This window comes from Ambystoma mexicanum, chromosome 2q (genome assembly GCF_040938575.1).
Source record: "Ambystoma mexicanum isolate Mex_15411 chromosome 2q, UKY_AmexF1_1, whole genome shotgun sequence".
In the NCBI taxonomy this organism is placed as follows: Eukaryota; Metazoa; Chordata; class Amphibia; order Caudata; family Ambystomatidae; genus Ambystoma; species Ambystoma mexicanum.
This window is the reverse complement of record NC_090924.1, coordinates 1,012,456,989-1,012,478,838: the sequence shown is the minus strand read 5'-3', so window position 1 is coordinate 1,012,478,838 and position 21,850 is coordinate 1,012,456,989. Positions and strand designations below refer to the sequence as shown.

Here is a 21,850-nt window from a genome sequence, read left to right as displayed (position 1 = left end):
TCACTTCAATTAGGCCGAGATAAATCTTGGAGGGAAATAAGCACAATCAGAGATCATATTAACACATTATAGAAAAACACAAACACTATGCTTGAAGGTACAAAGACCAAAGCATATAACCTAATTTGGAACACCTAAAAGGAGTTATAGGGCAGTCAAACCAATAGTTACTTTTTAGATTACTTTCAGTAATATAAGGGTAGTTAACCCTAGCAGTTGTACCATGACGCTCCGCAAGAAATCGCTTGGTAAACCGACTGGGCAATATACTTTTTGTGAATAGTGGAACACTTATTCTAGGTACATTAAAAACCTATAAGTGCTTTGGTGATAACCCACTAGATTAGTAAATCTAAGCAATAACTCTTGTAACTTATTTTGGGATGACCGTTCTCTCAAGGTAAGTAAAACCTATGCTCTTTTTAAAGGAGTGATAAGCAACTTAGTCATCTATGAACCTCAGACAATTTTTGTGTCTCACTAAGACGGACCAGGGAAAGCAAAACCCAATGTTACACTTTATGAATGACTCAAGGTTATTCTAGGTAGATGAAACCTGATGCAGATTTATTCTGGACAGTTTAACAGCAAGTCAGGGGAAGCAAGACTCAGTTGGGAAACCTACACCAATTCTCTGAAAGAAATAGTTTGTAAAGCCAACAGCATAACTTTTGGGAAAGAGGCACAGCAAATTTACAGGTGAGTAGAATAACCTTACATCTACTCTGTATTAGAATGGTGAAACAGTTTCTAAGGAAAGAAAGATGTTACATATACTTTTCAGAATGGCAGAACATTACTAAGGTAAGTAATAACCTTACATATACTTTTCAAAATGGCAGAACATTTTGTTAGATAAGAATTTGTGCAGTCCAGTTGGTATGGGACTACACAAGACTTCTCTCTTGGTATTAGGTAACCCACATTTTAATATAGGCCTGTACTACAAAAGTTGGTAGTGTGACTGAGCAGCCAGGCTTATGCTTAGAGGGGTAATGTGAGCTGTAGAGCTGTACAATGAAATCAGTAAATACACGTATCCAATTAAACACTTACACATTTAAAGCTATATAATAAATTATTTATTTATACACAAAGATATGTAAAGCATTCTTTAAAAAGCACTAATTAGATGTAACATTAATTCCAAGTTAAGTTTCAATTACAAAAGTGAACAATAAAGCAGGTGAGTAATTCATTCATTCATATGCTACACATTTTCCCGCACCCAGAGGTGATGTCATTTGAGGTCAGTATAACTGACATCACCTTTGCGCTATTGAGTTTTCAAGGAGGGAAAGGTTAGGGTTAGATCAGAACAGACTGATGGTTCTAAGAACTGTTAGTTTCCCAAAAGGATGCAGGCAGTCAATTATCCCAGCATTAAAGTGTTCAACATTTAAAACCTGTTAGGGAACAAGCACTGCCAACGCCAATAGGTTCAGATGGAGGCCTTTAGGGAGCCAGGACAACCAAAGTCAATGGGCAAAGTCACAGTTCTGATGCTCTTCTTCTTAGAAATATGTTCTTAAATAGTCAGTGTGTAAAAGCGAAATGAGAGCAACTCCAAAGGACTCACCGTACGAAAGCACAAGCTGTAAGGACATTGCAGGTAAGTTAAGGTCAACTTAGTGTAGGGTTAATTTGCACTCCAATGATGGGAAGCACCCCAAATGGCAAAAGGATAACATACTCCAAGCCCCATAGTACCTTTGAAATTAAGAAGTGGTTACAGCTGGTTGCCTTCACAATGCAATGTAGTAAACCCTTGTTCCTGGTTCCTGGTCGTGGTAAACACTCAAGAGAGAGGGGGGACTCGGCAGCAATGGATTTCCGTCGATTCATCGGCTCTTTGTGGTGTTAACGAAGTACGAAAAGCTCTGGTTAGGATTTCCTTTATCCCTCAGTCCTGGACTCTGGTGAGGGGACTCTGGACATGGATATCTTACTTCTGTACGGTCCTCTGGTTGCCCACAATGATCTGGCCCGATTCGGACTTCGGAAGACAATACACTCACAAGTGGTTGAGCTACCCCGGGTATTGGGCTTCTGCAGCCTTGAAATGTTGCAGCAAGTCGGGGCTTGCACCAAAATAGTTTGCCTCGAGGCTAGTAGGTCTCACCAGCCTAAGGGAGGAAGTCGTCCTTTATGGGTCTTCCCTGTCGAGAACACAGCTGCAGGGCTTCATTGGGCACTTTGCAGTCCAGGAGGGTGCTGCTGGCGTCTTCTCTTGTATTCTACTCCGAATGTTGTACTCAAGTGGCCGACTCTGCTCTTAGTCCCAAAAACCTTGCTTTTTATGCAAGTTCCCATTCATTCACAGCCCTAAGCTTTCAATCACACAGCAGGCTGGCTGTCCCTGCAGGACAGCCAGCTGGCCAATTGGAACTGGTTTCACTCAGGCACACCTAGAGACAAATGACAGGGAGGTTTTGGGATCCTCCCTCACTTCCTGCCTTTCCAGACACACACTCGAGCTTGGGCGGCCAAAGGCAAACTACACAAAGGACTCAAACGTGATGCAAACAGAGTCAAAGCCCAGAAGAAACAAACTAACAAGAAATGGCGAAAAAAGAAGACAGGCCATTTTGAGAAAATTGTCACCCTTAGTTGCAGCAGCTGAGGTATCAGCCTGCAGATACATTTCACTAGGTAGTAAAAAAGAAACCACTGCCACATCCATTCAGGTAGTGTACCAGAATGTTACATGAGGAATAGGTTAAAGGAATTAGTATGTAACCCCCCAGCACTCCACATAGTGGTGTGTGCTGCTCCTATAAAGTAAAGGTAAGTAAGACAGGGGATCTTCTTACAATTCTTGGGAACAGTAGTACACCCAAGAAAATGTAGCTCAACATTAAGAGAAGTCCCATGTATCACAATGCAAAAACAGATGCCTATAGAGTTTACCAGACTCCATAAAACAGTAAGGAACATAGAAAATCATAGTCAGGAAAACACATGAGTGAGTGAGAAAAAGGTCCCACTCACTCAGGAGTAAAACTTTAAAAGCCCTGAGTCCAGCAAAAGAGCTGGGGGTCTCCAAGGTTAAATGGAATTGGCACAGCAATTAAAATTCTCCCCAAAATATTTCTAAGGTAGATAATAACATTTGTAACTGTTCACTCTCAGAGTTAGTTACTAACCAACTTCTTTTGCAAGTAAGTAACTTATAAACATTTATTCTCTTTTCTAGGCAAAAGGCCTAATCCTTAGAAGTCTTTTCTTTATTCTTGGAGCATGAGTGCTCTCTATGGCAGAAGGGGGGGTCACTAGGGTCTATTGTCCAACAGAGGTCAGGATAGTTTCAGATGTAGAAAAAGCCAGAGTTTCTAAGGAAGTCTGTTAGAACAACTAAGTACTTTTAGAATTAGTTGAGGATCCTGGGGCTTCACAGAGACACTCTAGGAGGATTCCAGCAGTGTGTCTGTGTTAATTGGACGAGAGACCTCCCAATTACAGAAAACACTGCAAAACTACACAGGAATCACAAGTAAGTAAATACCCAAGCCAGCACAGTACCTCAGCACAGAAGATTTTGCAGCAGGAGGACTTCAGGATCTGCAGCCAATAACCCAGTCGATGAATTCCATCATCAAGAAGACAGCACACTGGAAGGATAACGGGGAAGGCCCTAGGCAAGGTTCTCCTAATGGCTGAATGCTGTTCTGTGGATTTGGCACCTTTTTAAGGAGCACAGAAGAAGACAGAAAATTGCGGTTGAATTTCGTTGTTACAAAGATCAGGCACTCTGGTGAGGGGAGTTTTCAGACTCAATTTGTGTCTCTGGAGATGCACCATGATGCCCACAAGATTTCTGTGAGTTTCAGCATTCTGAAGACTGTTCACTGCAACGTCGCAGTACAACATGTGCTGGCTCAAAATGCAGGTCTTCTTGAGTCTACCTTTTCAGCTCCCAGGATCTGACTTTTATGCAGGAACCCAGCCAATCAAACAGACGTGCAACATTCAAACTTGGTGCCTTGGCAGTCCGTTCAGGACAGCCAGCCTCGCAGTTTGAACTGAATTCTTGCAGGCAGGCTGGGAGACAATGTGCTGCAGAGTTGTGGACCCTTCCCTCGCTTCCTGCCTTCACAGGCACTCTGGAGCCTGGGCGGGCTTGACTCCGGTCTCCCACTGATAAAATCACACAATGGAATTTCCCACCATGGAGGGCAGGGGAAAGACCAAGAAGGGACAAACGCAAAAAGGGCAAAAAAAAGACTGCCCCCTTTTGATAAAATGGGCAACCATGGGGTGCCTTTACCGCCACTGTGGAAACAGCCTGCTGTAAAGGTGCACCTAATTTGTAAAAGATTTGACTGCCAAGCTATTTAAGGTAAGTTTGTCCCTGTAACAGAATTGTTACAGTGCTAGTGAGAAAGAGAATACATTGTATCCCCAGCACTCCGCATAATGTGGGGTGTGCTGGTTTCACCTAACAAAATATAGAAGGGATAGAAATATCCTTTCTACCCTTGCGAACTGTAGTTATCACAAGGTTAGCCAGAGAAAGTAAAAGCGGAGCCCAAAGTGCAACTCTTTTAAAATTAAACGCTATATACCAAAAGTTGTCAGAGGATAATATTAAAAGGACACTATAGAGAGTGTCTTAAAAATGACACCCAAAAAAAAGTGTAAAATGATCTGTGTTGAAAAATGTTCCCACTCACTATGGTATAGGGAAAAATAATCTTCCTGTCCAGCAAAAAGTTCTGCAGTTCTCACAAGTGAGGTAAATTGAGCATTACGATTAAAATCTTACCTAAAGGAGTCCTATCAAAAATAATAAAATTGTCAGCATAGGCTGCCATGTAATACATGTTTTCCCCACCTTACGGCTCACAAAAGATACCTTCTCTCGGGTCTCGCCTATGTCTACCACGTAAAGATTGGAAAGCCAGGGGGCTAAAATGCACCCCTGTCTTAAACCCAAACAAGTTTTGATTTTATTTTTCTCAACATAGTTCCATCTACATGAAGTCTACATTAAGTCAAACCTCCACGGAAGTATCCGAATGCAGATGGATGAAAAAGTCTAGCAGCCCTATCGGCAGTCCCCAATTGCATAGCTTGATCAATAGAAGGCTACAGGCTACCAAGTCAAAAGCCATTCTAAGATCAAGGGCTGCCTGCGTAAGTACTATCACAGAGTAGCATTAAACAGATAATAAAACCAATAAAAAATGGTTTCCAAAAAAATAATATATTTGCAATATCCAAAGGAAAAAAATATATTTAGAACAGTTTTAAAAGTAACACAGATTAGCAGAAACTTCTGAAACAACTTCATACTAACTTGTATAACTTTAGTTAGGGCCTGCTTAACTAATCTTCAAAGGTCCAACCCTATTCAAGGAATATTTCAGAGTCAAGGGGGGCAATGGAGGTCCAGATACCGAGGGTGGTGGAAGCAAAAGGTAGGTAGACTGTAAACAAGGTAGTCTATGAAGTGTTTGCCAAGTTTACTGGTAAGTAGCAGGAGACTTCTTTGGTATAGAGCACAAAGGGTTGTCCACCCCAATGTAGCTCAATGTAGGCCTAGGAGGTTTCGGTCATCTCGTCCACTTCTTGTCATTTCAGTCACTCTGAGAGCCTTGGCCGCCTTTCCAATGGACGCCTGCCAAAGACAAAAGACCCATGAAGACCTACCCCACCCAGACAGGTAAAAGAAGGCCCTTACTGCAGCTGTGATGGCAGCCTGCGACAACAGTCCAAAAAAAGTCATGCAAAAAGGTACACTTCCACCAGCCTGCCAGATGAACTTGGATCAGTAATTAGAAGTTACGGGAAAAATGATAAAAGGGATACAATGTTTCCCCTCAGCACTCCACTTAAGGTGTGGTGTGCTGATCTCACAAAATAAAATACAGGTGGAACAAAAAGAGCCCCCTGCCCTGGTAACATGCACCAACACAGGTAAAATAAAAAGGGAACCTCAAGGAGCTCCCGAGCAACACTGCACAGAAAGTGCAATAATACACTTTAGATACCAGAAAACATGGAGGAAAGCATAACTCCATTAAAAACTATCAAAACGAGAAATAAAAAAGGGTTCCCAATGTAAGAGTAAAAGAATGAGTGAGCATGGAAAAAGGTTCCCACTCACTCAGGAGAATCGGTCCAAACATCCAATAGTACTATAAAAATGGTGCGGGACTCCCAAAGTGGGGAGAATTTTGTTCAAGAAGGAAAATCTACATAACAACCCGTCTTTGAAATGTCCTCTGTCTCCACGTTTTCCTTCTGACCCACCACACCGGCTATGGTGAGAGCCGTGAGAGAGCCGAGCTCCGAGAGAACCAGGGGAAGCCTCTTGTACGTAAGAGAAGAGAGGCGGGACTGTCGTAGAATGTGGGGCCCGTGTAAGTCAGAGCAGCTCTGACACGGAGCAAGAAACAATGGAAGACAGGTGTCTCAGAGTGAAGGAATTCCAAGTCCGGTAGAAGAGAGTTCGGTGGTGGCATGATCACGAAGCAGTCGTGGTGAGCAGGCCGCCCACACAACACTGCTGACACCACCTGCCGGAGGAAATCACTCCTGATCCGAGTCACAGCACCAGTGACATTTAGAAGACTAGAGAGAGTCACAGAAGGACAATGTGTAAAGTAAGCTGCAGAGCTATTATGCAGACAAAAGATAATTTGATGTCCATTTGGTACTGGCATCGTTGCCCTTGAACACAGACTGTAATACAGGGAACAGGAATACCGGAAGCACAAGATGGGACTTAATGTAAAGCAAACAAAACTCATCGAATCATTGGTGTGAAGGGAATTGGAAATGAAGTAAGAAACCAGAACTGTGTTAATGAAATAGAAAGAAACACAAATATTACAGTGTGAGGGAAGTAAAGTTGGAAACTGAACATGTTGTGAAAAGGAAAAAGACAACCCATATCCAAAGGTAAAAAAGAGAATATAAGTGGGTAATACAATCTTCTGACAGCAAGAAGATAAATCTCATACATGAAAAAGGTATTTGAGAAGGGAACAATATACACTGTACCCAGAACCCTACAATAGAGAGAGAACAAACCTGAACACAACTAAGATAATTGGAGTGAAGGAGAAAAAGGAAACTAACAGTCCCTTAAGGAAGCTACAGAACTTAACGGGAAAGATAACAAAAAACTATTTGCATTTAGTCTATTGAGTGGAATAGAAGACTTGTTTTGGATATTTACACTGACGAGCACCTTAGTTAAATAAGTAGGGAACACCTCATAGACATAGGGAAAGATGGGCCTTATTTTACTTTAAATAAACCTCACAGTAAAAATGTCATTAACGCGTTGTGTCCTCCTTCTGATCCGCCAAATAGCCCAGCATTGATTTTTTTAAAATCCATCTTAACAAAGACAATGTCTTGACATCTTGCTTCTGTTAGTATACGGTAGATCTTTCCAATCAAATCTTTCATCCCTTCAGCCTGCAGTAAACGGAATTCCAAGCTGGTCAGGGATCAGGAGACCCCCTTTTTGTTTGCTGGTTGTATTGTCCAGTGTCTCAACTTCCGATAGTGAAACATTTCCTTCCTGACTTACCCAAAATCCTTCTTGCTTGTTAGAACATGTTTTATTTCACCCTTCACCCAGTTCCCTACAGCGCCCTCTGCCCCATTTAGCGTATCCTTAATCAGCTTCTGTGCCGTAAGGTGTTAGTCTGGGGAGGACATTCATCTTTATAATGGATAATCTGCTATAGCCATTAAATATATAGGTTCTTTTCCCTGTGAAGATGCATTTGAATAGATTTAAATATCTCTGGGTAATTTGCTTGCTGAATTTTTCTACAATTCCTTAGTAATGGTCACCTGCCCCAATTCCCATTATGATATGATATTTTATTTATATTGCGCTCATACACCGGTGTTTCAGAGCGCGACCAGGCAAAGGGAGGGGAACAGGGGAGAGAACAAATACAACAATCTTACTAGGCCCAGTGACATTGAGAACGCGCAGGTGCATGAGGAAGGGAAAAGCGGGAAAGTGCATGGGAGGGGGGAGAAATTGGAAAGTGCAGAGCATAAGAGAGGACAAGATAAATAATAAGTTAATAAATAAATACGGTGATCCAAAACAGTGGTAGTGCAGCCTGTGAGGGCCAAGTGCAAGGTTAGTCAGATAGGGCGTATCTGATCAGTGCAGACCAAGAGTGGGGGGGCCTGTATGGGTACAGATACAGGCCCCAGTGCAAGGGGTGGCCAGGGGGCAGTGCAGGAGGGTGGCAGGGTAAGCAGGTACCTGGGCCCAAAGGGCAGAGGGTGGCCAGGTGCAGCATTGCTGAGAGAGAAAGCAGATCAGCAGGGGAGAAGAGGTGCAAAGGCAGAGGTGAAGAGGATGGTCTTGAGGAGCTTCCGGAACCGTAAATGGTTCTCTTCAAGTTTCAAGGTGGCAGGTAGGCAGTTCCAGAGGGAGGCCCCCCCAGAAGACAAAGATCAACCACCAGCTCGTTTCTTTGAAAAACGACTGACCCTGAGGGAGTTGGAGGTAGAGGAGCAAAGGGCTCTAGAGGGGAGGTATTTACGGAGGGATAGTTGAAGATAATTTGGACCCGGGCCCCAGAAAGCCTTGTGGACAATGCAAAGGGTTTTAAATGTAATCCTTGCAACCACAGAGAGCCAATGAAGGGATTTCAGAGCTGGAGAGATACGATCCCAGGGCTTGAGGCCAAGGACAGGATTTATGTATATTAACTTGAAATTCAGATACTTTACTGAATGCTCTCATTTTTTTCATTAGTCCTTTCTATGTGTTAAATGGATCAGTCAAAGAGAGAATCACATTGTCCGGAATAGGCTAATTTTGTGCTGTTTTTCCAGTGTTTACTATGGTTATTTCTGTGTTTTTTTTTAAATCCTCTCTGCAAATAGTTCCATTAACCAGCAGATGGGAGACAGTGGACAACTCTGCTCTGTCTTGCTCCTCTATGGAGCCTAACGAGGTCAGTTGGGGAGCCATGTTGATCTATTCCTGCAGTGGGGTTCCTATAATTAACCATGACCATATTTGTTATACATGGACCAAACCCGAATTTATCCTGAGCTTTTGTGAAAAAAAGTCCCTTCCACCCTATTAAATGCTTTTTCAGCATCTGAAGATACTAACAGGGATGGACCAGACCGCCAACCAGTTTTATCCACCAGCATTAATATTCTTCTGGCATTGTGACTAGTAATAGTTCCTTTGATGAAGCCCGATTGATCAGGGTATATCCAGCTCTGACTGGTTTTCCAACCTAGCTAATAGAAGCCTTATAAAAAAAAATGTATATTTTTAATTTTAAATGGGATATAGGCCTATAAGAGAAACATTTGTTTGGATCTTGCCTTGTTTTGGGGAATCACTGTAACGTAAGCTTCTCACATGGACTGGCCCAGATCACCCCCTTTCCTAAAAACATTTTAAATGAATCGGTCAATGGGTTTTCGTAATTTTGGGGTGAAATATTTATAGAACAAAGCGGTTAATCCGATGGGGCTCAGACTTTTCCTTATCTTTAATCTTTTTTTAATTGGTGCATCTAACCACCTCTTGCACTCCTCCAAAATGTTGTTTAATGTCCATAAACCCTTGAGTTTTTTCATCTTAGTCTCTCTTTGAAAATAAAGTTTGGTTATATTTCTGGAAGCAATCTTTTATGTGTCTTGTCTGTGCTTTATTTACCTTGATTGTAACACGTTGTTTGAATGAACGCCCTATTTGATATTAGATTAACCTATTGGCCACCAGTCTCCCTGCTTTGTTTCCACCTCATAACATGTTTGTTTAGTTCTCAATAGAATTTTGTATGCTTTATTTACAGATAGGGTATTTAGTCATTGCCATACCCCCACCAGCCTCATTATGTAGCTCTGGTGTGATTGTTTTGTGTAGATTTTCTATAAGTGCCAAGTCAATGAGTTAAACCTTCTATTCCACAAGTGTGCTTCAGCTCAGTGGCTCCCGCAACAAGGTTGCCCCACATCACTGCTTTCAGTATATTCTAATAGCATACTTTCCCATAGCCACTGACAATGCCAAAGAAGAGTGGTCTGACATGGTACTCCGATTTATTTTGAGCCTTTACAGTTTGCCTAAATTGGCTGCTGACATGATTATAGTAAGTCGCTGAATATTACAAGTTAGAATTTGAATAACACAGCTTCTCCCAACACCCAATCCCAGTAGGTCTTACATTTCGGTCTCCTCTCCATTGTGTTCAGCCCTGGACCTTCTATAGCTTAGAAACAATCCATGTCCTCGATTGCACCGTTTCGAGGAACGTCTCGAATGGTATGAGCTCTTGGAGCAACCCTTCCCACCACCCTAAGCCCAGAACCAGACCTTTAAGTCTAAGGTATTGGAATATTCTACTACCCCATCTTCTGGACCTCACGGAAGTCCTTAGAATTTTCACTGACAAGGAGATGGCCAACCCTCTTCAGGTCTATATTAGACCACTTTTGGGTCCTCTTGGCCCCTATCCTGTGAAACCAAAATGGAGGCCCCCTCAGTGAGCACAAGGGGGAAGGCAATTTGGATAAACCTCTGTTTCTCATGTTTTTTCTCCACAGTAGCCAAAGAATTCCTAGGGTTTGGTGTTAGTGTATCTACTGAGGGACAGATCTTATAGGAGCCCATAGAAACTCCCTCACCTTTTTCGAGTATGTAATGCAATCTTCTATGTATGTCCAATAGGTCCTCAGATCCCGTGACATGTTCCAACATCACCGTAAGTTATGCTGCCTAATATTATAAGAAGTAATCTGGGAATCCAAAACCACCCCTCTCCCTTGGGAAGCACCAGCACTCTCCCTGCTATATGAGCCCTTTTATTCTGCTACCAAAAGCCAAAATGACCTCCTTAAATAAACTATCCGGCAACAGTTTTGGGAGCTTCGTAAACACAAATAACAGACGAGGGAGTATGGTCATTTTAACCACTGTCATTCTCCCCTCCCTCCCAAGAGAGTGTGAGGATCTCTGCAGATCTCGCTTGAATTCCCCTATAAGGGGTCATAATTAAGCCTGTGCAAATCCTTAAAGTTCCTCGACACCCTTATACTCAAATAAGTTATAGCCTCCTGTATCAGGGACAGTCCGTACAAGTCCTGTCTGGAATGGTGTGAAATCACTGGTGTCCCCACCTGGAGAATAGACTTGATGTGGTTAATTGTAAAGCCCACCAAAACACCATAGCCATCCAGCGTTTTCATCAGCTTCTTCAGAGAGCCCCTCAATTCCGTCACTTAGCACAGAATATCATCTGCAAATAACAAGATTCTAAATTCCAACCTCTAGTATTCCGTGCTGTGTATCCCCGGATTTGTCCTAATTGCCTCTCCCAAGGGCTCGATTACCAACGCGAAAATGAGAAGGGACAAAGGAGAACCCTGTCTTGTTCCTCGAAATAGCGGGATGCCCTCCGAAAGAACCCCATTGACCGTCCCCTTGGCCAAAGGCTCTCTATAGTGATGTCACCAACGCCCTAAAGATCTCTCCAAACCCAAATTTAGTTAGTACTACCCTCATAAAGACACATTCCACCCGATCAAACTCTTAAATTGCGTGAAGAGAGCCCAAATATGCCGCCTTGTTTTGTTTTTGGGTGCAGTAGATCAGGTTTAGAGTCTTCTTCTCTGATCCTTTTCTACCTCTAATAAAACTCACCTGGTCCCTGTGGATAAGCAACGGAAGAAATCCATCAAGCCCGTTCCCCATGATCTTGGCCAGGACCTTTACATTTGTATTAAGGAGGAAATGGGTCTATATGATGGGATACTGTCGGATCTTTCCCCTCCTTTAGAACTGTAATACTGGCTGGAGCATCAACTGGGGAAGTGGTTTGCCCAGCAGAACCTTGTTAAAAAGCTTTGCCAGTGTAGGTTCCATGAGTGACCAAAGCATGTCATAAAATCAAACAGTTTACCCATCCTCTAGCGGTATTTTCCACTTTTAATTCCCTTTATATTCACTGTAACCTCCTCCACCGTGGTGGGAGACTCTAATATGGCAGCATCCTCAGGGATGGGGGGGGTGGGGTTTTGTTGGTATCTCCAACCCATTAAGGAACGCCCTTATCTGCTCCACATCCCCCTCCCACTCTGGGGTATAATGGTCATGGACAGGCACGTTTTAAATGACTTATATCTGAATTTGATACAGTCCCGGATACCTTGCACTTTTTGATTGTAAAAGATGACATCCACACAGTAGTTTGATTCTAAACCCAGTGTGGTTTTATTTATGTAGTGAAGACATGTAGTCTTCATGGGTCAGCCGACACGTGTTTCAACCTCTAGAGTCCTTTTCAAGGCTGTCATTGTACATACATGTAGGATAGTGATGTTTATGACAAGTGAGTAATTGTGACATATGTGGACTAAGATCATACGTTTATATTCAAGAGCAGAAGGGGGGGCGGCCTGATTTTCCATAACAGATAAAGTATGTCATTTATACAGTGATTCAACACATATTGCAAAAACACAGCCATCCTATAGTATAATCATCCATGTTTACAGTTCAAATAAATGCATTTTCGGAGGTGGTCATGGGGGAGAGAAAAAGAGGAGAGAATATGGTTTGGTTAGTGTAATGAGGTGTTTGAGCTGCATATTCCTAGCATGGAACTGAATTTACACATTGCTCTTTACTGTTCATACCTAAGCAAGTATAGTGTGATGTCCTCTATGATCCCTGTGCTTCGCCCAGTGGGGGGCTGAGGGCGGGGGAGAGGGGGACCGAGAGGGACCGTACATGGCGGTCCCCTGAGGTAACTGGGAGTACGGGTACTGCATCCAGGGCGGAAGGGTGAGAGGAAGGTATAAGACCTCGGGTGGTAGCCAGAGGACAATGTGATAAGGAAGTGGAATCGGGAGTGAGAGGCCTCACCCCTCCCACCCATGGCAGACATAGGTCCACAGAACTGTGCACAAGCAAGCAACTGTTTATTGACAGATGACAGAATATATACAATACTTTTATAGAAAATTCACAATTAATTACATCATTTGCTTCAAGCCAGTCTATCGTCGCAGTAGAAATGTACGGGTGGGAAGCAAATCCCCAAACTAGGAGGAGGGGGGAGTCATCCTCCTAGATACCCCTTTTTAGTTTATTTTCTTATTGTTGTGCTAGGGCCAGGGTAAGAGTTACAGAAGGATAGGCGGTTTCTTTTATTTTAAATAAAGATCATTGTTAAAATGCCACCTCCTGAGCCCGTCTCCTACTTCTGGCACTGTGCGACAATGAGCAACGGTGCAAGCAAGGTGCCCCATAAGAACAAAGGCACATTGTGGAAAGCAGCAGAGCGCTAAATGCCCATGCTGTAAAAGCGCTGTGGAAAATGGAATACAATAAAGACATGGAACCCTTTGTACCAGTTTCTAGCACTCCTTACTCTAAGCTTTCGTGCTCTGTAAGTTTGCCTGTAAGACCTAGCTAACTTGGTGCAATACCTCTCGAGGTTCACTGGTTGGTTCTGAAAAACGTTGCAAACAACCAACAAAGCCAATGGTTGGTTCATTGTGCATGGCTTGAAGTAATCAAGTTTCCATTCAGGCTGCTGTAAAAAGATAAATGGCTTAATTGTGGCACAGTTACCATGTAAAAAGTAACGCAACCCTGTACATAATTCGCTGTCTGGTTGAGGCGATTCACTGGGGGATAAGAAAGGGACATCTGTCCTAATAGCATGAAAGGCTACAAGGTAGGCACATAGTGACGTGATTAAACAAAAAAATGAACTCGCACAAATTAAATCCAACCATTATGGTAGTCACCAAAAATACTAGAGGCCTCCCGAAGTGAGGTAAAAACAGAAAAAGAGGATATCTTCGAAAGCATGACTGCTCAGTGATGCTCAAGAAAATAGTTTGCTGTGCTTGGTTGCTTCTTAATAGTACATTGCCAACCCCTCCCCCAATTCTTTTTTGCTCATTCTTGGGAAGCCTGTGTGTGGAATGGAAAGTGAGCAAATGGTGTGTGATGGAAGTGTGTGTTGCTACATTACTTGTGTATTCCTAGTGCTTCAGTTATTCCTCCCCACCACCTTTTAGAATTCTAGATTGTAAACTGGTAGGTATGCAAGTTTGTAAGGGTCATGCTGCCTGGATGCTGGGTGGGACTGCATGCACACTCGGGCTTCCCAGATACGTTGGCAGAGCACTGCAATCCCACATTGCACTGAACAAAAACCGCGCTTTTATTAAGGGGACAGGCTGAAGGATTACAAAGGGTTACTTGTTCTTTCTATACTAGTATACAGAAGAAAATACAAGTACAGATGGTTAATGGTAACATGTTGAAGATGCTAATAGAGCAGGGAGGCTTATATTGAATGACATTTGCACAGACAGTGCTCAGTTTCTGAGTGTTTGCATTACTTAATTTTCATAGGTGTTTGTCCTTTTTAAATTGCTGTTTTTAAAAACAATTATTTTATCTACCTACTCAGCCGCCTGCAATCACATGGGACCGCTCATCGATGAGAAGTTAGAAGACATTGACAGGTATGAACATTTCTAGTTGTATCTGTTCCTGGTGGAATAATCTATGTATCTAGGATAGAGATAGAGTATTTGTTTCATTTAGTAACATGTCTTATCTGGCGGATCTTTGAGGTTTGTACGTTATTTGTTTTTTGTGCGTCATTTTTAGCACTTTATTTGTTGCAAAAAGCAGCGGAAAAACTCCCTCAGCACACTCCCTCAACTCCCTGTTCTATCTACCTAACACACACTCGACATCTATCTTGCTGCGGCAGCAAAGTGTTAAGCAATGCAGAAAAATGTAAATCTGCGAAATGGTCATTCTGCAAAAGTCTCGAATCCCAGGCTTTGGCTATGCCAGGTTTCTCTTAAAACTGTTGCAAGGTTTTCAGTGGATCAGACTGGCTTCCTAGATGGCTAAAGAAAGCAGATGCGTTATTTTCTACATTTCTTGTGCTGGCTCTCTGTGGGTATGTTTTAGGGGAATCTCTCCACTACGCTCTGGTGAAGGATCTAAAACCATCTAGCCTATGGGTAAGAGAGGTCCCAACCAAAAGATAGACCAAACTATCTCTGTGTAGTGTTAGGAGGGATTCTCATAACCAGCCCTGTGTGCGAGTTCTTAGAAACCACCTTAGTTGGTGAACAGGGTTATTGACACTTGGGTCTAGCCATACCCAAGCAAGATGGATATGGGGCTGGTTTAATGGTACAGTGACACGCATACACTGAAATAAATCAAATAAGAAAGAAGTACAAAAATACTCTATTGTTTAGGCCTCAACCCACTCTAGACATGTGAAAGCACCGGAAAATAATTCTCACTAACGCAAAACCATATACATATATTTACACAGTTGGTGATTGTTAGGAAGAATTCTTATTTCTGTGCTAATTCCCTGCAACCTTAGAGACCCCCAGCTCTTTTGCTTAGCTTTAGGACTCTGATTTAACCCTGGAGTGAGCGAGACTTTTTTCTCACTCTCTCGTGTTTTGACCTGATTTGGATCATATGTTTCCTCTGTGTTAAGGAGTCTGGAAAACTCTATAGGCATCTACTTGTTGTATGGTGACACACAGCATCCTCAGTGCAGTGTTAAAGAGATATTCTTTGGATTTCTCACACGGTTAAATAACTTTTCTTGTGTGAACTACTGTTCCCAAGAAAAGTAAAGTGATCTTACCTTTACTCACATTTTCCCTTTGTAGGAGCAGCACACACCATTTTATGTGGAGTGCTGGGGGGTTACCTAGTAGCCCCTTATCCTACATTCGCGTGTAACATTTTGTATGTTATGCTCACTACTTTAAATGGCTGGTGGCAGTGGTTTAATTTTCCTACCATAGTGCTTTTCTACCGCAGGCTGAATCCTAAGCTGCAGTACAGCGGTATCCAGTCTTTTCACCGAAAATGTTTTCACCTAAAATTTTTTCATGGAATATTTTCTAACGAAAAAATGTTCACCGAATATATTTTTGGGTGGGGTAAAGGGTTAATTTTGTTTGCAAGATGTTTGGGGTGGGTGTTTAAGGATGCTAAACGGAGGGTTGGGAGAAACATCCGACGAAGAAACCGTGAACGCAGCTTGCTGCATCCTCCTGGAACTTTGAATTGCCCGGTGAAGCCCTGCTGCTGTGCTCAAACTCCTTTTTCTGATCGACAAGAGAAGCTCAGGAAGGGACCACTTCTTCCCTTGGGTTAGTGGGACCAACTAATGCTGAGACGAACTCCACTGGACCGTCTTCCCTAATTGGCTGTACTACTTCGCTGCTGCAAGAACAGAGTGCCAGGGATCGAGAAATCTGTACTCTAGTGCAACGTCTGAAATCCGGCCAGAAGCTCCATGAGTCTTCTAAGGACCCTCCCGAAGCAGGACGACCAGAGCTCGAGTCCCCTGTCCAGAGTGCAGGACCCAAGGAGTGAAGGAAGCTTGACCGAGATCCGTGCTGATCCTGTGTACCGAGCTCTGAAGCCACTAAGTGCTGCTGATCCGGAAAAATCCTGTAGCTGCTGACGACCTCCAAATTTCTGCCACAGGAGCCCTCCAGACGTCCTCCCTCTTGTCCTCATGTCTGAAGCTCAGGAGCCCAGGTTCTGCAACGCTGCAACAGGACAGAATCTAGCTGGACCACTTTTCTTCAAACCAGAGGTACTGTTCAGACTTGGGGGACTTGACTCAGTGTCTTTTTAAGCTGTGCTTTTCTAAGTTGAGACTTGCAGTGGCTTACTTTTAGAGTTGATCCCAACTCTGCTTTTCACATGCTCAACAGCTTGTGACCCTACAAGTGATTTCTACAAAACGCTCTAACTTTGTGCAAGACTTTTATGATCTAAGAAGTGCTTCAGCTCCATAGACTGTGTTCAAGTTCACTTTGGCTGTCCTGGCTCCCTTCAGCCTCTTCTAGCCCATTGACTTTGATATTTCTGTCACTCATAAGTGGTAACTGGTTTTAGACTGTTATTGCTGGGAAAGGCTCGTCTAGATCTCATTGGAAGATTTAATTGTCCATACCTATGCTGACAACCTGTTTAACCTTTTTCCTTCCTTTAACCTTTCCTTTCTGAAACCTCCGAATGTGCAAAGTACTCTCCTTGTGAATAAAGTCCCCTCTGAGTGTAAGCGGTGTGTAAAAAGCATATCCAAAGAGTATCCACTAACTTGTGCTGATTCTGGAAAAGTATTTTTAATGTATATTTGATTGTTACATATCTTGCTCTTTTTAAAGAACGCTTATTTAAAAATTGATGCTAAATAAATATCTATAACTGAAACCTTGAGTGTGTTACTTGGATACTTGCAGCGAATTTCATTGCTACAACCCTACAGCTCACATTTATGCCTCTCGCGATAGGCCTGGCTGCTCAGTCACACTACCAACTTGTGTAGTACAGACCTATACCAAAAGGTGGGTTACCGAATACCAAGCAGATAAGTGTTGTGTAATCTCAGTGTTACTACATCAATTCTTACCCAACAGTGATCTTGCTAGAGCACACCTATACTATACTGCTTGCCGTCTATTGTTTTATTTCTAAACTATTTGAACTGTGTTCAATGTACAGTGGATATACCACAGTAGAAAGAAATGTAAGTACTCTGCCAAAAGTCCCTGGTAAGTACTTTTTGCAGGAAGCTAGAAGTCTTTTTAAAGTGAAGAACAAGTATTTGCAAAGCCAACAGGTTGGTAAATGTTCCAGCGAAGAGGAAAACAAAAGTACATTAACCCTTTAAGTGCCCTGGGTATTTCCCCCCAGTGCCAGGGCCTTTTTTGGTGATTTCGGTATGTGGCCATTGAATGGCTTGTAACTTTTTTGTTACATGAGATATCTCGGCCAAATTTGGCTCCTTTTTTTCCCACATGTAGGCGGTCGTAACACCACCCAGGAATCCTAGTTTGCTAAGCAAAAAGGGCGACACATTTTGGGTTTTTTCAAAAAATGCCAATAAAATGATGTACAAAGAAGCCTGTGTTTTTTTCCATGTAAGAGCTAGGAACAAGTGGTTTGCTGTGCTGGATTCCCCAATTACCTGGCTTTCAAGAACAGGTTGAGTGGAAACGGAAAAAAAATATTTTGATGTGGTTATCAACTGTTGTGAGAGGTAGGCGATTTTGGCCATTTTTGCAAATTGGACATGCATGGACGGAATGGAAGGTAAGCGTAGGAAAGCCGAATTGGAGGACAGAAAGGGATATATTTCTGAAAAGTAGACAAAATTCCAAGTTTAGGAAGGGGTGATTTGCGTAGGTCAGGCAACTAGTAGGGGAAAATGCCATAGATTGGGGGAAAAGCGGGAAAATGACCGAAAAAAAGGTATGTGTTGGACATGGTTGGCTTGGTACGGCAATGGCTTCTATGAATTGTAAGAAAGCAATGCTCCGCTACATTCCCCCGACTCTTGCAGTTAGGAAAGCACCCATTTTTTGTAGTGTTTTACAAAACAAGTAATACCACAAGCCAAACACTGAGCCATAGTACACAGGAGTTTTATGCTCACGGTCTGAACAGACGCACTTACCATGTGTAAATCGGGAAACCCAATGTGGTGAGGAAGGGCAAGCATCCATTTTTTGAAGGAGCACAGGCAGACCTTTTCAAGGGTAGGTGACTTGTGCAGGTTACAAAAGTGTATGGTGCCTAAAGCAGCGACTAAATGTAGGTAACATTTGGGAAATGAAAGGGTTGTGTGACAAAGGGCACAAGCAAATCGGTCAAAAGGTTATGAAAACCACACAAACAAAACAAGTGTTATACCTTCCTGCGTTCCCACAGGTTCCCCCATGAAAACGGTACCTCACATGTGTGGGTGAACCTACCTGGGCGCCAAGGGGAAAGCCTAAAACACAGGTAACCCCAAGTCTGTTTCGACACCTGAATTTGACACTTTCTCCAGACAAGCACAACATACAGATATGGGCCTCAGTTGTCCAAGCCACCAAGGAAAACAGGGAACCCCATGCATTTCTGAAAAGAGGACACCCATGGAAATCCGCAGAGGTATGATTTGCGCAAATCGGCCCAGACTTTATTACCCAGACACCCCCGCAAAGTCTGAAATGCGGGAACAAAACCGCATTTTCCGCACATGTCACTCGGCGCACCCATCGAAACACGCCACCAACAACACATGGCCTACCGTCCCGCGTTCCCACAGGTGTCCCGATGAAAACGGTATCTCACATGTGTGGGTGCACCTACCGGGGGGCGCAAAAGGAAAAGGAAAAGGGTAATCCACTGGTAACCCCAAGCCTTTCGCTACTGACCATTTTGTTCATGTTCCCAAGCCCCAGGTGTCGAAGCCAGCAAGGAAAACGGGGAACCCCATGCATTTCCCAAAAGAGGCCACCTGTGGGAATCCACACATGGCCAAATTGGAGGGGCTGCCTATCTCATGTAGCCCTCCCCAGGGGCAAATAAGGGGGGGGCTGTCCTGCACTCCTCCCTGGGCTCAGGCGTCCGTTCCTAGGAGCAGATATCTCCATTGCGGCTGGGGGGGGGGGTCAACGCCCCATCCCATTAGAAAATTCCCAGACCCTTTGGGGTGCCCCACAGCCCCCTCTAAAAAGCGTTCCACCATTTCCTTTGGTAACCCAACTCCACTTGGTGCAGAGAGGCACATTGATGTGCCAATCTGGCCCCGGGTTGGCCAAACCTTACTGCCCCACCTACTGGGGGGCCTGTCCCACCATTTTTGGGGGCCCTCTCCCCCCTCACCCCAAATGGGTGGCGGGGGAACCTCATGCAGGCCTCCATGGGCCTCCTATAACCAGCTGCTTGAGGTACACCCCCCTCCATTTGGGGTGGGGGGGAGAGGGCCCCCAAAAATGGTGGGACAGGCCCCCCAGTGGGTGGGGCAGTAAGGTTTGGGCACCCTGGCACCAGATTGGTACACCAATGTGCCCCTCTGTATCAAGGCAAGTTTTTTAAACAAAGAAAAAAATGGAAAAGGTACACTACACTTTAGGGCGGGCTGAGGGGCACCCTAACCCGCCAGGTCATTTTCTAATGAAATGGGGGGTGACCATCTACCCCCCACACCAAATGCAGGGGGCATCTCATTCATCCCTCCCTGGGAGCAGATGCCCCTTCCTAGGAGCAGATATCTGCCCCCAGGGAGGGCTACAAGGGGTGCCCCCATTTGCCCTTGGGGGCAGGGGGAGAGGGCCACCCTCCCTATTCTGTACAATATATCCCTCGTGGACCCCCCAATCCCACCCAACATTCCCTTTAGTTATTTTCATTTCTTTGTTTTTTTGTTTTTGTTTTGCCCCCTTCCCTGGGGGCAGATGATCAGCCATCTGCCCCCACGGGGGGCCTAACCTGCAGCCCCCATCCTTTGGGGGGCCTGCACACTAATTCCTGGTGGTCCCCCACACCTCAATTGGATGGGGGGGCCACCTCATGTACTCCTGCCTGGGGGCATAAATCTGACCCAGGGAGGGCTACAAGGGGTGGCCCCCCTTTCCACTTGGTGTGGGAGGGGGAGGGCCACCACCATTTCATGGGGGCAAAAAGAATCCCAGGCCCCCCACCCCCATCCCCGTTTTATTTATTTTTATCCCCTTCCCTGGGGGCAGATGATCAGCTATCTTCCCCCAGGGTTGGGCACATATGTGCCCCCCATGCTTTGGAGGACAGGGGGGAAGAGGGCTGTTTACTTGACGAAGCCCCCCTCCCCCCACGTCACAAACGAATCCATTATGGTCCAGTGGGTTGCTGGTCACAGATCGAGAGCTCTGCGCTAATCCGTGACCAGCAATGCATCATATACGTGGTGTCCTTGGAAAGGGGAGAAACCTCCCCTTTCCAAGGACACCAGTTTTTCCTATATCCCTGGTGGCCTAATGGGCCCCAGGGCCCCAAACCCCCTCACACCTCCCCCCTTCCCTCGAATTTTTTACATTTTTGTTTTCACCCCTGAAGGCAGTTATCATCTGCCCCCAGGGGGTCTCCAGCTCTGTGGCCCCATGCTTTGGAGCCACAGAGGGAAGGTGGCCGCTTACCTAGTAAGCAGCCCCCTCTCTCCCCCGCGTCACAAACGGATCTCTATTGATCCGGTGACATTGCTGCAAACGGATTGCGCGCCCTGCACCCAATCCGCGGGCAGCAATGCCACACAATGGGTATCGTTGCCCAAGGATACCCGCCTCGATCTCCGGCTTTAAATACAGCCGGAGATCGACACGGAGAAAGAAGGGCTCTGACCTTCTCTCTTCATCGCAGCAGCCGAAAATGGCTGCTGCAGTGATTTTACTTTGTTTCACACTGACGTTCTTTACACACGCCGACATGGAACTGAAGGTAACCCAGCCCCCTGGCAGTGAGGGGGACCTCCCCCTCACATAGCCCAGCGGTTGGATTACAGTTTTGAGCGATCCCTGCTTTGCAGGGATCGCTCAAAACAAGGTGCCAAAAAGGACAGTTATCTCGTCCTTGGCACTGCACATGCAATTCCAAGGACGAGATATCTCGTCCTTGGCACTGTAGGGGTTAAGTAGTTTAGGGTTACTCTCCCAAACCCCCCACTCTAGGGGAATCCTTGGGCATCTGTTAGAGAGAACCTTTCAGCTCTGTGCTTATTCTCTTTAACTTTAGAGACTCCCAGCTCTTTTGCTGAACTCTGGACTTTTGAATTTTTCAACTCCTGATTTTACCACTCACTCGTGTATTTTCACTCGCTTGGATTTGTCTGATTCTATGGTTTTAATGGAGTCTGGTGAACTCCATAGGCATGTGCGTTTTGCTTAGTGACGCACAGCACCCTCTGTGCAGTGCCATTGGGAAGTCCTTTGGACTTCTCTTAAGGTTTAAATACCTTTTCTTGTGAGAACTACAGTTCACAAGAATAGTAGAATGGCTTTTTATCTTACTTAC

The 21,850-nt window shown here is 44.4% G+C and overlaps 1 protein-coding gene across 6 annotated transcripts in view; it reads left to right on the top strand.

Annotated features, from left to right (window-relative positions):
- STAM (signal transducing adaptor molecule) overlaps positions 1-21,850 on the top strand; it is an 876,495-nt gene that overhangs the window by 678,267 nt on the left and 176,378 nt on the right. For all 6 annotated transcript variants that reach the window (XM_069648340.1, XM_069648344.1, XM_069648342.1 and 3 more), the window contains one exon: positions 14,442-14,496. In XM_069648340.1, coding sequence (XP_069504441.1) covers positions 14,442-14,496 — 55 coding nt within the window. The remainder of the gene's footprint in view (positions 1-14,441; positions 14,497-21,850) is intronic.